This window comes from Podarcis vaucheri (genome assembly GCF_965113315.1).
Source record: "Podarcis vaucheri genome assembly, chromosome: 5".
Classification (NCBI taxonomy): Eukaryota; Metazoa; Chordata; class Lepidosauria; order Squamata; family Lacertidae; genus Podarcis; species Podarcis vaucheri.
In genome coordinates, this window is record NC_138763.1 from 82,624,259 (window position 1) to 82,639,470 (window position 15,212).

The 15,212-nt window shown below is 42.3% G+C and overlaps 1 protein-coding gene and 1 long non-coding RNA gene across 3 annotated transcripts in view; one reads left to right on the forward strand and one right to left on the reverse strand.

The window, feature by feature from the left end:
* The window catches only part of LOC309532259 (rap1 GTPase-GDP dissociation stimulator 1-like), a 36,299-nt gene extending 24,433 nt beyond the window's left edge, over window positions 1-11,866 (forward strand). For both annotated transcript variants that reach the window (XM_082222447.1, XM_082222448.1), the window contains 5 exons: window positions 3,126-3,251; window positions 8,262-8,401; window positions 9,125-9,251; window positions 9,945-10,073; window positions 11,388-11,866. In XM_082222447.1, coding sequence (XP_082078573.1) covers window positions 3,126-3,251; window positions 8,262-8,401; window positions 9,125-9,251; window positions 9,945-10,073; window positions 11,388-11,530 — 665 coding nt within the window. In that variant the 3' untranslated portion in view covers window positions 11,531-11,866. The remainder of the gene's footprint in view (window positions 1-3,125; window positions 3,252-8,261; window positions 8,402-9,124; window positions 9,252-9,944; window positions 10,074-11,387) is intronic.
* On the reverse strand, window positions 7,595-9,150 carry LOC309532304. Its single transcript, XR_014219721.1, has 2 exons — window positions 8,883-9,150; window positions 7,595-7,868 (listed from the first exon to the last, which is right to left on the reverse strand). It is a non-coding gene; the product is annotated as an uncharacterized lncRNA (long non-coding RNA).
* Window positions 11,867-15,212: the final 3,346 nt, after the last annotated feature.

Here is a 15,212-nt window from a genome sequence, read left to right on the forward strand (position 1 = left end):
CAACTACAAAATTAAAATTAAAGTCATGCCGTAGGGCAGAAGTGGAAGAGAGAAGTGGAATGTGTGAGAGTGGGACTCCCTATTTCCTGGACTCTGATCCTTGTAAAACTCTGTCTATCTGTTATCTTTGGTGAGAGATGTTGAGGATGCCTTGAAAAGAGTTTTCTCTGTAAACATACGTGCACTGGAGTGCTTCAGATTCAGCCACCCACCACCACCTCACTGGCATGTAGCTGATAAATCTCAGGGGTGGGTGGGTTGGCATATTGATATCAGCACACATACTGTACGTGTAAATGCACATCAATGGACACAAATGCAAATACAATACTTTCTTCCATTGAGAACTCATAACTTGCAAAGGAGGAAGACTGTAGTCCCATAGTCTATCACATATTCAATAAAAATATGGGCATCTCCAGATAAAAGAATCAGGTATCAGGTGGTGGTGGGGGAAATGCTTCCCTAGAACCCTAAAGAAACACAGCCAACTGAGAATAGACAATACCAGGTTAGATGGATGAACGGGCAGCTTCCTGTGTTTCTTTAGCTTAGATAGGGTGCATTAATTGCAGCTATTCTGTAATATATACAATGAGAACCTGAGAATCCTTTACTTTTCAACGGGATGTGATTCCTGTAGTGAAGGCAAACTAAGCAGAGAATAACTCTCAACAGTGTTCAATAGCAGCAAAAGGAGCAAAGGTGGTGATCGCTAGAATACATACAAATGTCCCCTTTAAAATGTTGGAGGGTGTGATATTTTGCTCAAGAAAATATTGGTCTAAAAATAGGCTTTTTGGGGTAACAAACTTATTTGGCACAGTGCCCATCCATTTTTCTTTAGTTACATTTGGTTTTCCTCACTGTCTGGAGGTGGCCACTTCTAAACAACCTGTTTATTGAGCATTCATCCGGAGTTTGCACAGAGTTTCTATGCTCTCCATTGTTTGTTAAGCATTAATTCCATTTTTTATTTTATTTTTTGTACAGAGGTTATACAGCTTCCCATCAATCGTTACCCCACAACTTTTAGTCCATTTCCCCACCAGTTTCCTTACTGCAACATCCTTTTATTTAAAAAATGGTTTGTTGCAGCAGAGAGCTTTTATCCACTTTAGTTGTGCGAACCCAAATTTGCTAGTATACAATTGAATCCCTCCCATAAAATAGTGACAGAGAAGAAAACCCCAACGTACCAGACATGGTTTGCTTTGATGAGAAAAACATATAAGAAAAAGCAACCCTTTTCCCACCCAGTTGGTTTCAACCCCATCCTTCCTTAAAATCATAGAATTGTAGAGTTGGAAGGGTCATCAAGCCCAACCCCTTGCAGTGTAGGAATCCTTTGCCTAATGTGGGGCTTGAACCCTAGAGATTGAGCATCTGAGCCATTCCAGTACCAAAGCAGTCTCTGTTAATACAGCGCACATCATCTGGGTCTTTCACTGAAACTGTATTCCCTGTTGATTTGCTAAAATATCATTATTATTATTATTTTAAAAAAGAAATACGCAAAAACACAGCCACAGATGAAAAAGTCAAGTTGAACATGAAATGAAATCAATTAGAAACAGTATTTTTAAAAATGTATGGGCAGGCGCAAGGGGCCTCATTAATTGATTAAACCCTCAGAGTCCTGCCCAGGGAGCTCTCTTTGAAAATCATTCCACACTCGAGGGCCTACAGTCTGAACTTTCTGCTAACGGAGCCCAAGGAAATTACAAACAAGTTAATTAGCCGTCAGATTCCCAGCACTCTAAAGTTGCCAGCAAGGGATGCCTGCCCGCTGCACTTGCCCTAGGCTAGGAAGGAAGAAAGCACGCAGACTGTCCGGAAATTGCTTGGTAGCTTGGATACTTCTCTTCCCAGGGAGGTTTGCTCTTAATGATTACCCGGAATTGCTTCACTCAAGGAGCCTGGTGTGGGGAGTTGGGGGCAGAAAAACATGTTCAAAAATGGAGGGATATGTAAATATCCTACCAGGTGCAGTGTATTTTGATCTTGAAGTAAAGTTTATGACCACTGGGATATTTCCCAATCTATCTTTCTCAATAGTCTTTAGGTACAAGTTGTCAAACCACCTGTAGGTTCTGTATCGTTAAGAGTAGTTAAACTTTTGACCAGACATCATTGTCTCTATATCTGCAGTGGCAGCTGGCGACTTTTTGCACCCTTCCCTAAACATATCAACATGCACCTGACACTCTTGCACAAGTGTTGGGAAACACATGCAAACCAAAATAATGACTGCAAAGGCTTAAAATATTGGGTTTGTTTGCTTTTTGCTTCAGGTTGCACGGAGAGCATTTGTTGTGGGGGGTTGTTTTTAATTCAAAGTCACTTAATCTATCCAAAACCAAAAACAAGTTTCCTCCTAAAATGGAAATATGTATCAGCAGATATATCTGATTTTCCAAAAGAGACAAATAGCTGCTGGGTGGAGGGTTTTCATCAGGAAAATGACATTGGAAACACAGTCAACCTCCCCTCCTTCTGTTTCATGGTCTTGATCTGAATTGGGCCCACTTGAAGCTGTAATTTGTGGCGCATGCCACAGGTCTGTCATTTGGAGCTTTATTCAGAGAATTAATCAGTTTAATTATAATTAATTGTATTTTTCTGTCCTTGCCCCCTCTTGATTAGGGAGGTCTCTGGACTTGTCCATAATAGCAGAGCTGTCACTGCAGCTCCTCCAAAATGCTGGATTCATGCTGGATTCATGCTGGATTTGTTCATTTGGTATTAGAATACTGAATTCCTATTCCCCTTTAATTTGGGCTAATAAAAAGTCAGTGTGAGGATCAAATGAAACACAATGGGTTGCTGAACAACTGTTTAGAATGTTTTCTGTTTTTGAAGTCACATGTTTTCTAAATGAAGTCCATACTACCTTGTTGATACAAATATTTTGAGATATTGGTGTTAATGTAATCTAGATATAAATAGGATGCTTTAGCAGGCAATCCAAAACATTTTGTTCAAAGAGCTGCTGTACACCTTAATTTTTGTCATGCACTGACTATACATTCTGTGGCCTTTAGTAGCTTAGCGGCAACTTGTCATTCAGATATTGAGATCCAGATCACCAATTGTAATTCTGATCATTTTGACCTATTTCCCAGTGGCTAACAAAGTTCAGATGTTGGATGAAGGGGTTGGCCAACGTATCCAGATGCTTTTGAGGTCGGAGATGCCTCCTGTTCAGTTTAAGCTTCTTGGAACACTACGAATGTTGATGGACGGTCAAGGTAGGAGAATATCAAGGGCTTTCAAGCTAGTCCCTCTTTAGGACTGCATAGCAAACATGGGAACCATTGTTATGCGATAATCAGGAAAGTGTTCTTATTGGTGTGGTTAGATCGAGTTCAGAGCATCAGACCAATGACAGAAGGGCCTTTTTGAATGCAGATTTAAAAATAGTCAATGGATGTGACATCTGTCAAGGTACTAAGTTGTATGATACACAACCAATTCAATGGAAAGGAGAGTGCAGTTTGAGGGCTACATTCTAAGGACAAGTGTTTGGAAGTAGGCTGCAAGGGGGTGGCTCCATAAAGGATCACATCTACATGTTAGTTTCTGTTTGCCACTGTGCAGTGCTTTGGAGTCACAAGACTCTGTTTTGCATTCCACACATTCCATACTGTTGGAAGTCTCACGGGAGATGAGAGACGGACGTGGCGTTATTGGTTTCCTGTTCCTTTGTTTGTTTCAGTTGCTCTCTGCCTTTCACAGAGAGAGGATGTGTTTTCTGTCTGCGTAGCTTAGTAATAAAACTCATAGTGATGTAGCCATAAATCTCATCACTTCCCTGTGTGCTTTGATTCTCTGCTGAATGGGAATGTGCCTGGAGCCTCATCAAAGGCTCAGGTTGTTAATCACGTCAGAGGGCAATTCCGGAAGATGAGCTTTATCAGCTCGGTCGTAATGCAGATTCCGCCACTACATTGTGTGTGTGTGTTCCATTATGAGCAGGCCATTTCCCTTAACCAGATGCCCTCCTACACCTCACACAGGAGAACCCAAGAGCCTATGTTCTCCCCGGATCCCACAAATAGCCCACTCACAGCTGTTGCTTAACTCCCATGAAGAGCTGCCTTCAACCTCCATCAAAACTGTGGCCAAGGACAAGCAAGAATGCTGGGTTATGGAAGTGCTTTGAAGACATCTAGAACAACCAACAGTGGCAGTATTTGGCTCTTGTCCAGGCAGAGGTTCACCCTCACCCAGAAGTATTGGTGTGCTCAGGCCAGGCAGAACCAATGGGATTCCTGAAAGGAAAGTGCTATTCTGGAAACGGAAAGGATAGACAAACCAATGCAGAAATCTTTTGCCCAACATGGGGCTTGAACGCACAACTCTGAGATTAAGAGTCTCGGACTTCCGGGTTGGTGCCTCCAGCAATGGCGGAATTCCTCTGATCGGGAGGATTTGCCCCGTGGGAATTTGGGTCTGTACCACCACGGCGAAGGCGGAGACCCGTAAAAATCACAGGCGGGAGAAGCCTGTGAACGTGGGATTCGGCGGGCACCTTTTGCGCCTCCCCTACTCGCGGGGAAACCCGGTTTCGGGGATCCGGAGCGATGTGGGGTGAGTGGCGCGGTGCTTCAAATTGTCTGCTTCTTCCATGGAGCGAAGCCACATAGCTGTTGTCGGAGAGCACTGACTTTTTCCTGTGGACAATTTGACTCTAAAGTAATTACCCGTGAGTAGAGCTGAATTGGGAAGAATTGGATTTTTAAACGTTTAATCTGGCATCGAAACGGGGAGGTTCAATACAGGAAGTCCGCCTCCCCCTTTTGTAGATAAACTGAAGCAAGGAGGCTGCAAGCTAAAGTCTTGGAAAGCCTTTTGTAAAAGACTAAATTTCCATCGGTAAAGAACTAAACCCCCCCCCCTTTTGGGAGACAGGAGAAGAGGGGGGGAGTGGTGGACTGAATGTGCCTGTAGGAGAGAGTTAAGAGAGTTAAAATACCGCCGCTCTGACCCTGGAAATGGGCTGCTAGCAGGATTGATGTTTTTTGGAACGTCCATTGACAGCATTTAGAACGTTCATTGACAGGTAGCTAAACAAGAGAATACATTGTTTCTACTGTCTCCGGTTGTTTTCAAAAAAAGGAGGAAAGTAACTGAAAATTGAAACTAACTTTGGATTATTGAAACTGTGTTTAAAAGGGGACATACTGGCCGATACAAATAGAAACTGTTTTCCCCTAATGGAAGCTTTTGAAATTGGTTACTTTGCAGGAGCTGGGCTAGGGGAATTTCCAGCTGCAAGATAAAAAAGTGTGAGACTTTGGAATTGACCTTGAATCTCTTAAGTGTTATGGCAAATGGAAAGGAAAAAACAGACAGGATGTCGACAGAAGAGGCCTTAGTGGCTGCATTATTGAAAATAAATGATTCGCTGGAACAACTTCACAAGAAAACAGACGTGATAAATGTGAAAATGGATGCTGCAAATATTGAAATTGACTTAATCGTAGAAAGTTTAAATAACTTGGGACAAAAGGTGAATACCAATTCAGAAACCACCCAGAAACTGACACAGAAATCTACTCTGATACGGCAAACTGCAGATGAAGTCAGGGAAAAAACCGTTGCTGCTGAATCTAAAGCAATACAACTGGAGAGGAGAGTCCCATCCATACAAAGACAACCTGATGAACATAAGCTGACATTCGTTATGATTGAACTTAAAGAACAGATGAATTTGAAGATCAGAGCCCTATCTGAACTGGAAAAGGAAAGCTTGACAGAGTTTCAGGAGGCGACAGGACTAACATTGGTTGAGAAAGAGAGGTATTTGGGGGTTAGTATGACCGCCAAAAATGTGAATCTGTTAAAGGATAACTGTGAAGGATGTTGGATTGAAGAGAAGGGGGATTTGGAAATATGGACAAATCAGAAGTTGTTACTGTTGGGCCGAGTTACTGTGGTGGGGATGAGGGCTGCTGTGTTGCTGGGGATGTTGCTTTTGTTTCAAACATTGCAAGCTTCGGATGGGATGGATTGTTTCAGGAGGTGGCAGAGGGATGTTTCTAGAGTTGTTTGGCAGGGCAGGAAGCCTCGAGTAAAACTTAAGATATTGATGGATGCCAAAGAAGGAGGTGGACCTGCCCTGCCAGACCTTTAAATTTCATTGTGAATCATCTGCTTTTTGCTGGTTGAAAGAATGGCTGCTTCTTGAAAGCACTGAAGTGTTGGACAATGGCAGACGAAGTTGATGGACTATATGGAATTGGCGGAAATGACTGGCAAGACCCGAGACCAGGGAGAAGAGTCGGTGGAAGAAGATTGGAAAAAGTTTAAAGACTATTTATAGAAATATTGTAAAATTAAGGAATGTTAGGAAAATGTTGGAATGAAGTTATATGGCTTTAGTAGAAATGTCATAAGGAATTAAGTATAAATAGATTAATAGAAAATTAAAGGAAAAATAAGGCAAGAATGTGTTAAGATAATTATAGGATAGAAAACAGAGTAAGATGGAAAGGAATTGCTGAAACAATTAATAGAAGTGGAACACAAAAAGGGTGGTGTGAGGAGGTCGCTGGAAATAAGTGAATGAAAGATAAGATATTGAAAATGTTTGAGGTGTTTTTAAATTGTTTTTGTTTGTTTTTGCTTTGTTTTGTTAGTCCATGTAGCGTTTTTGTATTGTATTTGTATTGTTTTTTCTCTTTTCTTATTTATTTGCAGTGTTGTGTTGAAAATGCTGAAAAAGTAATAAATATCATTTTTTAAAAAAGAGAGATTAAGAGTCTCGTGCTCTGCTGACTGTACTGTCCCACTGCAACACAACCTGAGCCTATGAAGGAGGGGTTCCCAGCATTAACACCCCAAAAGGGTCTTGTTTCTTCTTTGGATTCAAACTGAACTCAAACATTGCTCTGACTCTCCGGCTTGCTGCTTTTCTTCCAGGTCACATCACTGCCAAACTTTGCTCTCTAGCTTTCTGTTGAGGGAGGGCCCCCACCCATTTGCTGTCTTCACTGAGCCCCTTAATCCCCCATCACCTCACCAGGAAGTTATCTTGGCTATTAGAATTAGGCGGCTTGATTAGCTTTTAACACTTGCTGGCTCCTGGGATGAGAGAATTTTGGCACACAGACCCTCAAGTTCATATGTTACTGTACCTAGCAAATACAAGAAAACCCCAACTTCCTGCTAAGATGTACCCTTCCATGGCAGAGAGCTCAGAAGCCTCCCACCTTAATTGCCGACTGTTCTATTTACCCATGAGCCAACATTGACCTTAATTAACTCAGCACAATACACTACCGTGAACATGTGTCTTCTAACCAGTCCCTGCTAAATTAGTTGATTGCATTATCTAGTGTAAATTCATTACCGTGACAATCACCGGGTGTGTTGATGCCTGCAGAATTTAGAACGGCAGGTTCCCATTTTTAATTATAGATATCTGAACCCTCGGTGTTAATCGTTTTTCAGCAGCACCAACACAGAAAAGGGGTTGTTTACCAACAGCAGTTCTCATATTCGCACCTCTCCACAACTGAGCCACCCATTACATGTGCACATGAAATTTCTTTTGAGACAATTGTTACCGTATATTTCCTAAAACTAGTGCCAATTTACGCATGCAGATTTATTAGGTTAGGGGGATGTGAATGGGCTGTCAGATACAATTCCACAGACAGAAGTTGCATTTTGTCTCACACAGAATACTTTATCCAATAGAGTATTATTGTTCCTGCATTCAGCTGAGTCTTCAGGGTTTGGGTCACGTGTGTACGTTTATCCCTTAATGACTGCAATGTCAAACAATTTATTTTCATTTGTGAATATCACAGTCCAGAGATGGATCTTTGTCAAACTCCAGCACCTCTCCAACACAATACCTTGAGAAAGACAAGAGACAATTCAAGTGATCAAATTAACCTCTGTTGTATAACTATGATTGGCTTGTTAGGGTCCTAACAAAAAATCCTGCCACATCTTCCTTTCCTGAATGCACATTTCCCCCCATTAAAAAATGTTTTATTTGAGATTATATGCAAGTTCTGCCTGTTGTGCTTGAACTGTGACGGCCCACCCACAAACTCAAAACCATCACATTTGATGATGCTGGCACCAAGTGGTAAATATGTATAACTCAGAAACAAAGAAAGGCTTTATTCAGCCAGGCGTACTCCACCTGCAGTTGACAATTAAAGTAAAAGGGACAGAGGGGAGAATTGCTGGCTGCTTCACTGTAGACTTCGCACAATATTGCTCCAATCTTTGTCTTTCAGCTGAGGCAGCAGAGGAACTGGGCCAGGATCCGGTGTTGCTCAACAGACTGGTGCAATGGTGCGATTCAAACGACCACGCTGGAGTCTGCGGAGAAGCAAACCGACTGCTTGCATCACTTTTGCGTCACAGTTGTTCTCAGGTACGAAAGGCGTTGGGTTTGATCCATTTTCAAGTCTCAACAATTTGTGTTTTGTATTCCTCTTTGAAAGTGAGAGTTGCAGCACAGCTTCTATGCTGCTTTTGATGAAACAGGTTCTGGGAGCATGTTCGCACAACATATTCTCAACAACTGGCAGTGCCCCCAGAAACTCATCTGGACTAACTGCTTTTGACACTCTTCCCCCCCCCCCCCATTTTATAAGAGGACAAATTCAAAAAATTGCTTTGCAGAGTTAACTACCATAGAGTTATCAAAATTTTCAAAAGTAGGGGGTACATAGCTTGGCTTTTGAAAAATGGCGGTCCTCAGTAATTAGCTAATTGGGAACCACTGGCCAATGCTATTTTCATGCCCGCTGTTCTCAGGCAATGAAATAGATTTATATATTGTACACAAGAATCACAGCAATTATTAAGAAGAAATCAGAACAGTGCTCTCCAGTTGCGGCAAATGAACTTACATGATGTTCAGTTGAATATAGCTACTTCAGAAGAGACTTTCATCTCCAAACATTTGGTGGGGAGGGGCAACTGAGCTTCTTTCATGTACAAAGACAAAATTCTCATCAATTTGCGAGCTGCCATGGAGTCTATTATTCAAGTGTTATCCATAACCACTTCTGTTCCTAATTACCCCCCCTCCCCCAAAATAAAATCCTGGATCACCACAGACTTCAGCAATCTCTTCTTGTTTTGTAAGCAGGAAGTTGTCAAAGCCATTCAAGAGGCCCAGGCAATGAAGCACCTGGTTTCTATGGCAACCAGTGAACATGCCATAATGCAGAATGAAGCCCTGATTGCCTTGGCAATAGCTTCTGCGGTCAATTTAGGTATTCAAGCATTTATTTCCTAGATGTTGTTCTTTAAGTGGGCATTCATTCAAAAAAAATGGGCCATTCAAAAGAGCCTGGTTCACTTACCCAGGCTTTAATAGATAAAGCTGTTGGATACTTTATCCACTTCCTTTTGACACTTCTCGGAGGAGCTGATGCCGCCCAGAATTTCTGGGTGGAAATCCGAGCAAGCAGAGGATACTAGGAAGCTGATCTGGCAAGCAAGGCCAAAGAGCAGAGAAAGGCTGCGCAAGATTCAAGTTAGTGAGGTGAGCTACTTACTGTGGCCTGAGCTGTTTACAGGACATGCTTAGCTTCATTGTCAAGGTGTAATGGGAGGAAGAGGAAATTTATATGACGACAGAGAAACACAGAAATGAATCCTATAGAACAGGGGGCTGGTCCCTGTGGAGCTCAAGTGATTCTTGATTTCCCAGGGCTCGAAGAACAAAGCTCCAACAAGCATTAGTCATAAACACCTATGGATGTATCTGATGTGAAAACTTTGAAAAGGAGCAGTCTGTTTTAACAAATACAGGAAATTCAAGACTAGCCTATTTGTATATTAGGGTTTTTTTTGGGGGGGTGAGGGAATCATGTCTACAGGCAGCTAGGGATCTTTATTTGTAGAAATTGTTTGAGGGGGAAAATAATTTCAATTATTAACTTAAACATTTGTCTCCTTTGCAGAAATCATCAAAGACACATTTAAAGAGGCCAAGCTTGTTCAGAACATACATAAACTTCTCCAAGATGAAAGCACAGGCCCAGAGGTGAAATATAATTCAATAGGTCTGTTGTGTAGCCTCCTGAATTCAGGTAATTTCAGCCCAATAAGTATGAATCAGAATTTGTCAATGCATGACGCAAGAGCATTTTATACTGGGAAATTTGCAGCCACAGCACAGCATGGATGTGTGGGGTAACAATCATCTCTCTGCCCCAAGTTGGTTTTCAATATGCTCAAAATCCACACAAAGTAAATTAAGATCGTAAAATGTGTAACGATTCAGCTAAATATGGCTTCCGGTCACGCCTGCCTTAATGGACGCAGCCCCCATGACAGCGGGGAATCATTGGCAAGCAAAGATGACAGAGGGTAAATCATCCTTGCAAATTCCCCCCAGGGACAGGGGCAATGGGCTTCACTCGCAGTTCGCCTTGGTACCTGGTCTTGCTCCAGCATCGCATGCGGGAGGCAGGGAGGCGTGAGTGCAACAGCACTTCCCCTGCCAAAAACCCTCCTACGTCACCATTACGAAGCAGAGGTTCTCCGTTTAATTGCATCTTTAATTGGCTTTGGTGGGAAAGGGTTGCAACAACATACTTCAGCATATATCGACAGTGGAATTTGCTGCCAAGGAGTGTGGTGGAGTCTCCTTCTTTGGAGGTCTTTAAGCAGAGGCTTGACAACCATATGTCAGGAGTGCTCTGATGGTGTTTCCTGCTTGGCAGGGGGTTGGACTCGATGGCCCTTGTGGTCTCTTCCAATTCTATGATTCTATGATACCATCTACACGGATCAGTTTTGAATTGAGATCAGATTTTCTTCGGCGTGAGAGTCGGTTGGGGAGAGAGAAGCCCAGGGTTTGTTTATGATTCGGCAACCCTTTCCGGAATATAAGATAAAAATATACTTACAAGTGGGGAAAGGACGTTGGAGTAACATTGATATTAGCAAGCAAAAATGGAAACTGCGTGTGATCTGAAATGAAGAAAGGAGGGGGGGAGCTAAAGTAGGACTATGTTGGAAAGACAGAGTAATTCCCCTCACCTCCGTTTAAAAATAACAGACAACTGAGACAAAGTCTTAGTTGGGGGAATGCTTTACACTAGCCATGAAATAATGTAGGTATGCCTGAAACTCCCTCCCAAAATAAAGGAAAAACAAAGAACTGGCAAAAAATTGCTGTTCCCCACTAGAAGCAGTTACCTGCATTCTCTCAGAATATTACTTTAAATATTGCCTCACCCCACACAAAGAAACACGGGGAGGGGGGAGGACTGAGCCACTGTCAGGATTGCATCCAGTGCATTAGATTCGCTGTTGTGAAGCTATTATATACTACACTGCTTGCTTGCTTAGCCTTTACTTTTGCAAGCTCTTCCGCTAAAATGTTTGATCTCCTTCAGGCGACCTTCGGAAAGAGGCTGAAGAGGACAAGATGAAAGAAACCCTTGAGAAGCTCTGTGGCCACATCAATGGTAATGTAGCCAAACAGGCGCTAATGGCTGTTCAGATACTGAATGAGGAGCACCGCCTCTTTGAACCATAAATGTGGAAGGATATCTACTTAGCGCACAAAACGTGCTACTGCGGTTTAGTACTGCCTTGGCTAACAAGCAGTACAACAGGTTTGATCTGTTGTGTCCAAGCATCCAAGCAAAATATTGCTAGAGCTGGTGTGTTGTTTTTTTAAAAAAAATTATATTGAAGGGCCTTGGGTGATGGGGTTTTTTGAATAGGATGTTAAGGCAAATGATATTCACACAAGCCTTCTTTCCAAGTCCACAACATCATCACCCCAAAACACTAAATCCTGATTAAATCCTATTCTCCCTTGCATTCCAGCAGAAATGACTCCATTAAACTCACTTGTTTAACTGTGGAATGGTTATCACAGACTGCCCTCTCATCATGTGCAAATACAATATCCATCCATCATGGGGGGAAGCACATGTACAGGGCCCTGGCGAACACTATAGAACTTCAGAATATATTAATGGAGGAATTGCATCTTTGAGCATTTGGAAGTTCGGTTCCTGCCTACTTTCCCCAGACATGCTAGTTTGTAACATATAGGCCATTCTGGTTTTGTGCGTGTTTACTCAAGGAAGCAAACATGGAAACCTTGCCTTCATCAGTAAAATAAAGCCGAAAAATATGATGACAACAGTTAGCTATCATATTGTATCAGCCCTATCATCTCCCTACAGCATTTGATCAGATTCTGTTTTCCTTCCTGTAAGCGGTCTAGGGTTGCTAACTTTGTCAAATCTAATAGCCTTATGGGCAGGGGCAGAACTATGTTTGCTCAGACCTAGGAAGAGCCACTTTGTGCGCAATCATGCACGTGAGCATCGCTGTAAACCCAGAAGTGGCAGGAAATAACAGGGTTCAAAGGGAGAAGGGCAGGCAGGCGTATATGCGCTCTGCTGCCGTGCAAGATGACCCAGAACGCAACCCCTGGACACATTGGGGGTTGCCAGATGTTTCTGCCAGAGGACTATTCCGCTTTAAATGAATGAGTCACACACACACAGTGTTGGCGTTTTGTTGCTGCTGCTTATTCTACATGACGCTGATGGGCAACATCAATGCCCCGATCTCCCATCTCGTGATTCTTCAACTTTAAATTAGACTTCAGCTAGAGAAGGGTCCTTCGTATAGTAGGGCACATGGCCACCCCATTGTCTTCCCACCATGGGGTACGTGCAGACAAATGACTCTGGAAGAGTACAGTGGTACCTTGGCAGTCGAATGGCTTAGCTCCCGAATGCCGGAAGTGAGTGTTCAGGTTTGCAAACGTTTTTCAGAAGCCGAACGTCCACCGTGGCTTCCGATTGAGTGCAGGAAGCCCCTGCAGCCAATCAGAAGCCATGCGCCTTGGTTTTCGAACCGTTTCGGGAGTCAAATGGATTAAATTTGAGAACCAAGGTTACTCCTATACTTGGCTTCTCTGAGCAGATGTAGCTGCAGGATACTTTTAAAAACATTCTTTTTGTTTGAGGTTTGCCTCTAAACTGGGGGGGGGGTGTTCTCCTAATCAGAAATTTGTATAATCGCTACTGTTGCACCTTTGAGATGACAAGCTTGAAAAGAGAGAAAACAGGCCATTTGTGTGCACATGCACAACCCATTAAAAATCTTTCCTGCGCAACTCTCATTCAGCACAATGCAATTTGTTCAGGAAAAGCTTCCTAGGGATTGTGCCTTCCAGCAAGCAAAAAACGTGTCAGGGGGAGGTCTTTTTGGCTGCTAAATCCACAGTGCTACTTGATATTCATCAGTCAAGGAATTTGCCTGCTGGCTCTTTAACTCTCACAGGCTATTATAGCTTCTTCTTTGCTAGCTGGAGACAAGGAGGTTTTCCTCTATATCACTTATAAGCATTATCATTTGCAAGTCTCCTGCATCCTTTGTTCAAACTTCATGCCACCAAATGGATTGCTGTAGGGGTTTAAGTTATGCAGAGTTCACCGGTATGAGTTTATTACCTGGGGCAAACTGAAAAAGAGTCCAGCATAAGAACATAAATCGGAAAGCAGGGATCCTACTGTTTCCTAAAAACAAAATCAGCACGTAGTCATTTTTCCCAGCTACAGGAAGAGAGTATAGTAAACATAAAGCAGAGAGGCTCATCAGCACTCTCTGGAAAGGGTTTGTTATCTGAGCTATCACTGAAAAGCCTTTACACATGCCTGAGGAGGTCCTACTGCTGGATCACAAAGGTAGAAACACCTTCAGTCACCATCTCTCAGAGAACCAAAAATATCCAGGAAGCACAGCTTGTAAGATGGTTTTGCATCCCATCATCTTGTAAAAACAGCTTTTCTCCGTGTTAGCAAATTACAGTGCTACCTTGGTTCTCAAACGCCTCGGTTCCCAAATGCCGAAAACCCAGAAGTGTGTTCCGGTTTTCAAACGATTTTTGGAAGCCGAACGCCTAATGCGGCTGTTGGCTATTGTTTCCAGGGCACCTGCACCAATCAGAAGCTGTGCCTTGGTTTTCAAAAATTTTGGAAATCAAACAGGCTTCTGGGACGGATTAAGTTTAGTGCTTTTGTTTTTGCTATTTATTTTGCATTTTTGTTTTTGAGGCTTTTTCGGTTAATTTGTTTTTGTGAACCCATCTTTTGTGGAGCCCATCTCAGCTACTGATTGATTGATTGATTGATTGATTGATTGATTGATTGTGTGGCTGCGGAAATGGATAAAAGCCCCCAACAGTGAATATTATCAGTGCAGCTAAGAAAAAAAAGTAATTTTAATTTTTATCATCTACAATACTGTCTTGTTTACTTTATAGTACAGTACATTGATTATTGCTTTCATTTTATGGATCAATGGTCTCGATAGATAGCAAAATTCATGTTAAAGTGCTGTTTCAGGGGTTGTTTTAAAAAGTCTGGAACAGATTAATCCATTTTGCATTACTTTCTATGGGAAAGAGTACCTTAGTTTTGGAATGCTTTGGTTTTGGAACAGACTGGCAGACCGGATTAAGTTTGAGAACCAAGTACCATTGTACTAAGGGCAGTTTTAGATCTCTGCACATTAGCTTGGTTAGTCCATGAAAATGGGCTCATATATTTTCAAGATAATGGTTGTTTAAAATTCAGGTCTTTTTAAAAAAACAAATACAGGCCACGACCACTTTGTGTGCGATCATGCACATGAGCATCGCTGTAAAGCCAGAAGTAGCAGGAATAGCAGGTATAATGGGGTGCCAAGGCAGGCTCCGCCATCGTGCAAGATGATCCAGAATGCAACCCCTGCACAAACCAGGTGCTGCCTGATGTTTCTGCCAGAGGAATGTTCCACTTTAAATGAAGGAATCACACACAGAGTTTGCTTTTTGTTGCTGCTGCTTATTCTACATGCAGTAAAAAAAGAGAATCTTACAAAAATTACACAAATACAGACTTTATAAAAGTGTGTTAGGCAGTGTAGACAAGTCTGCAGTCCCTGAAGAAAACAAAGTTCAGTCCTTTGTCAGGAAGAATCCAAACAAGAGTTTTCTAGGGCGTCCCCAAAAAACACATCGCTGACTTCACTGTTCGGAACTGTGTTCTACACAGGCATTTATATGGAATGGCTGTGAAGGATGGTTGAAAACTCTAAAGGCACATGCCATCTATTTCAACGAGGGTCATATTAAAACAGCTTGCATAAAAGAAAGCCCATGAGGCCAAAATCCTGAAAAGAGAAATTAACACTTTTTCATTCTTGGTGAC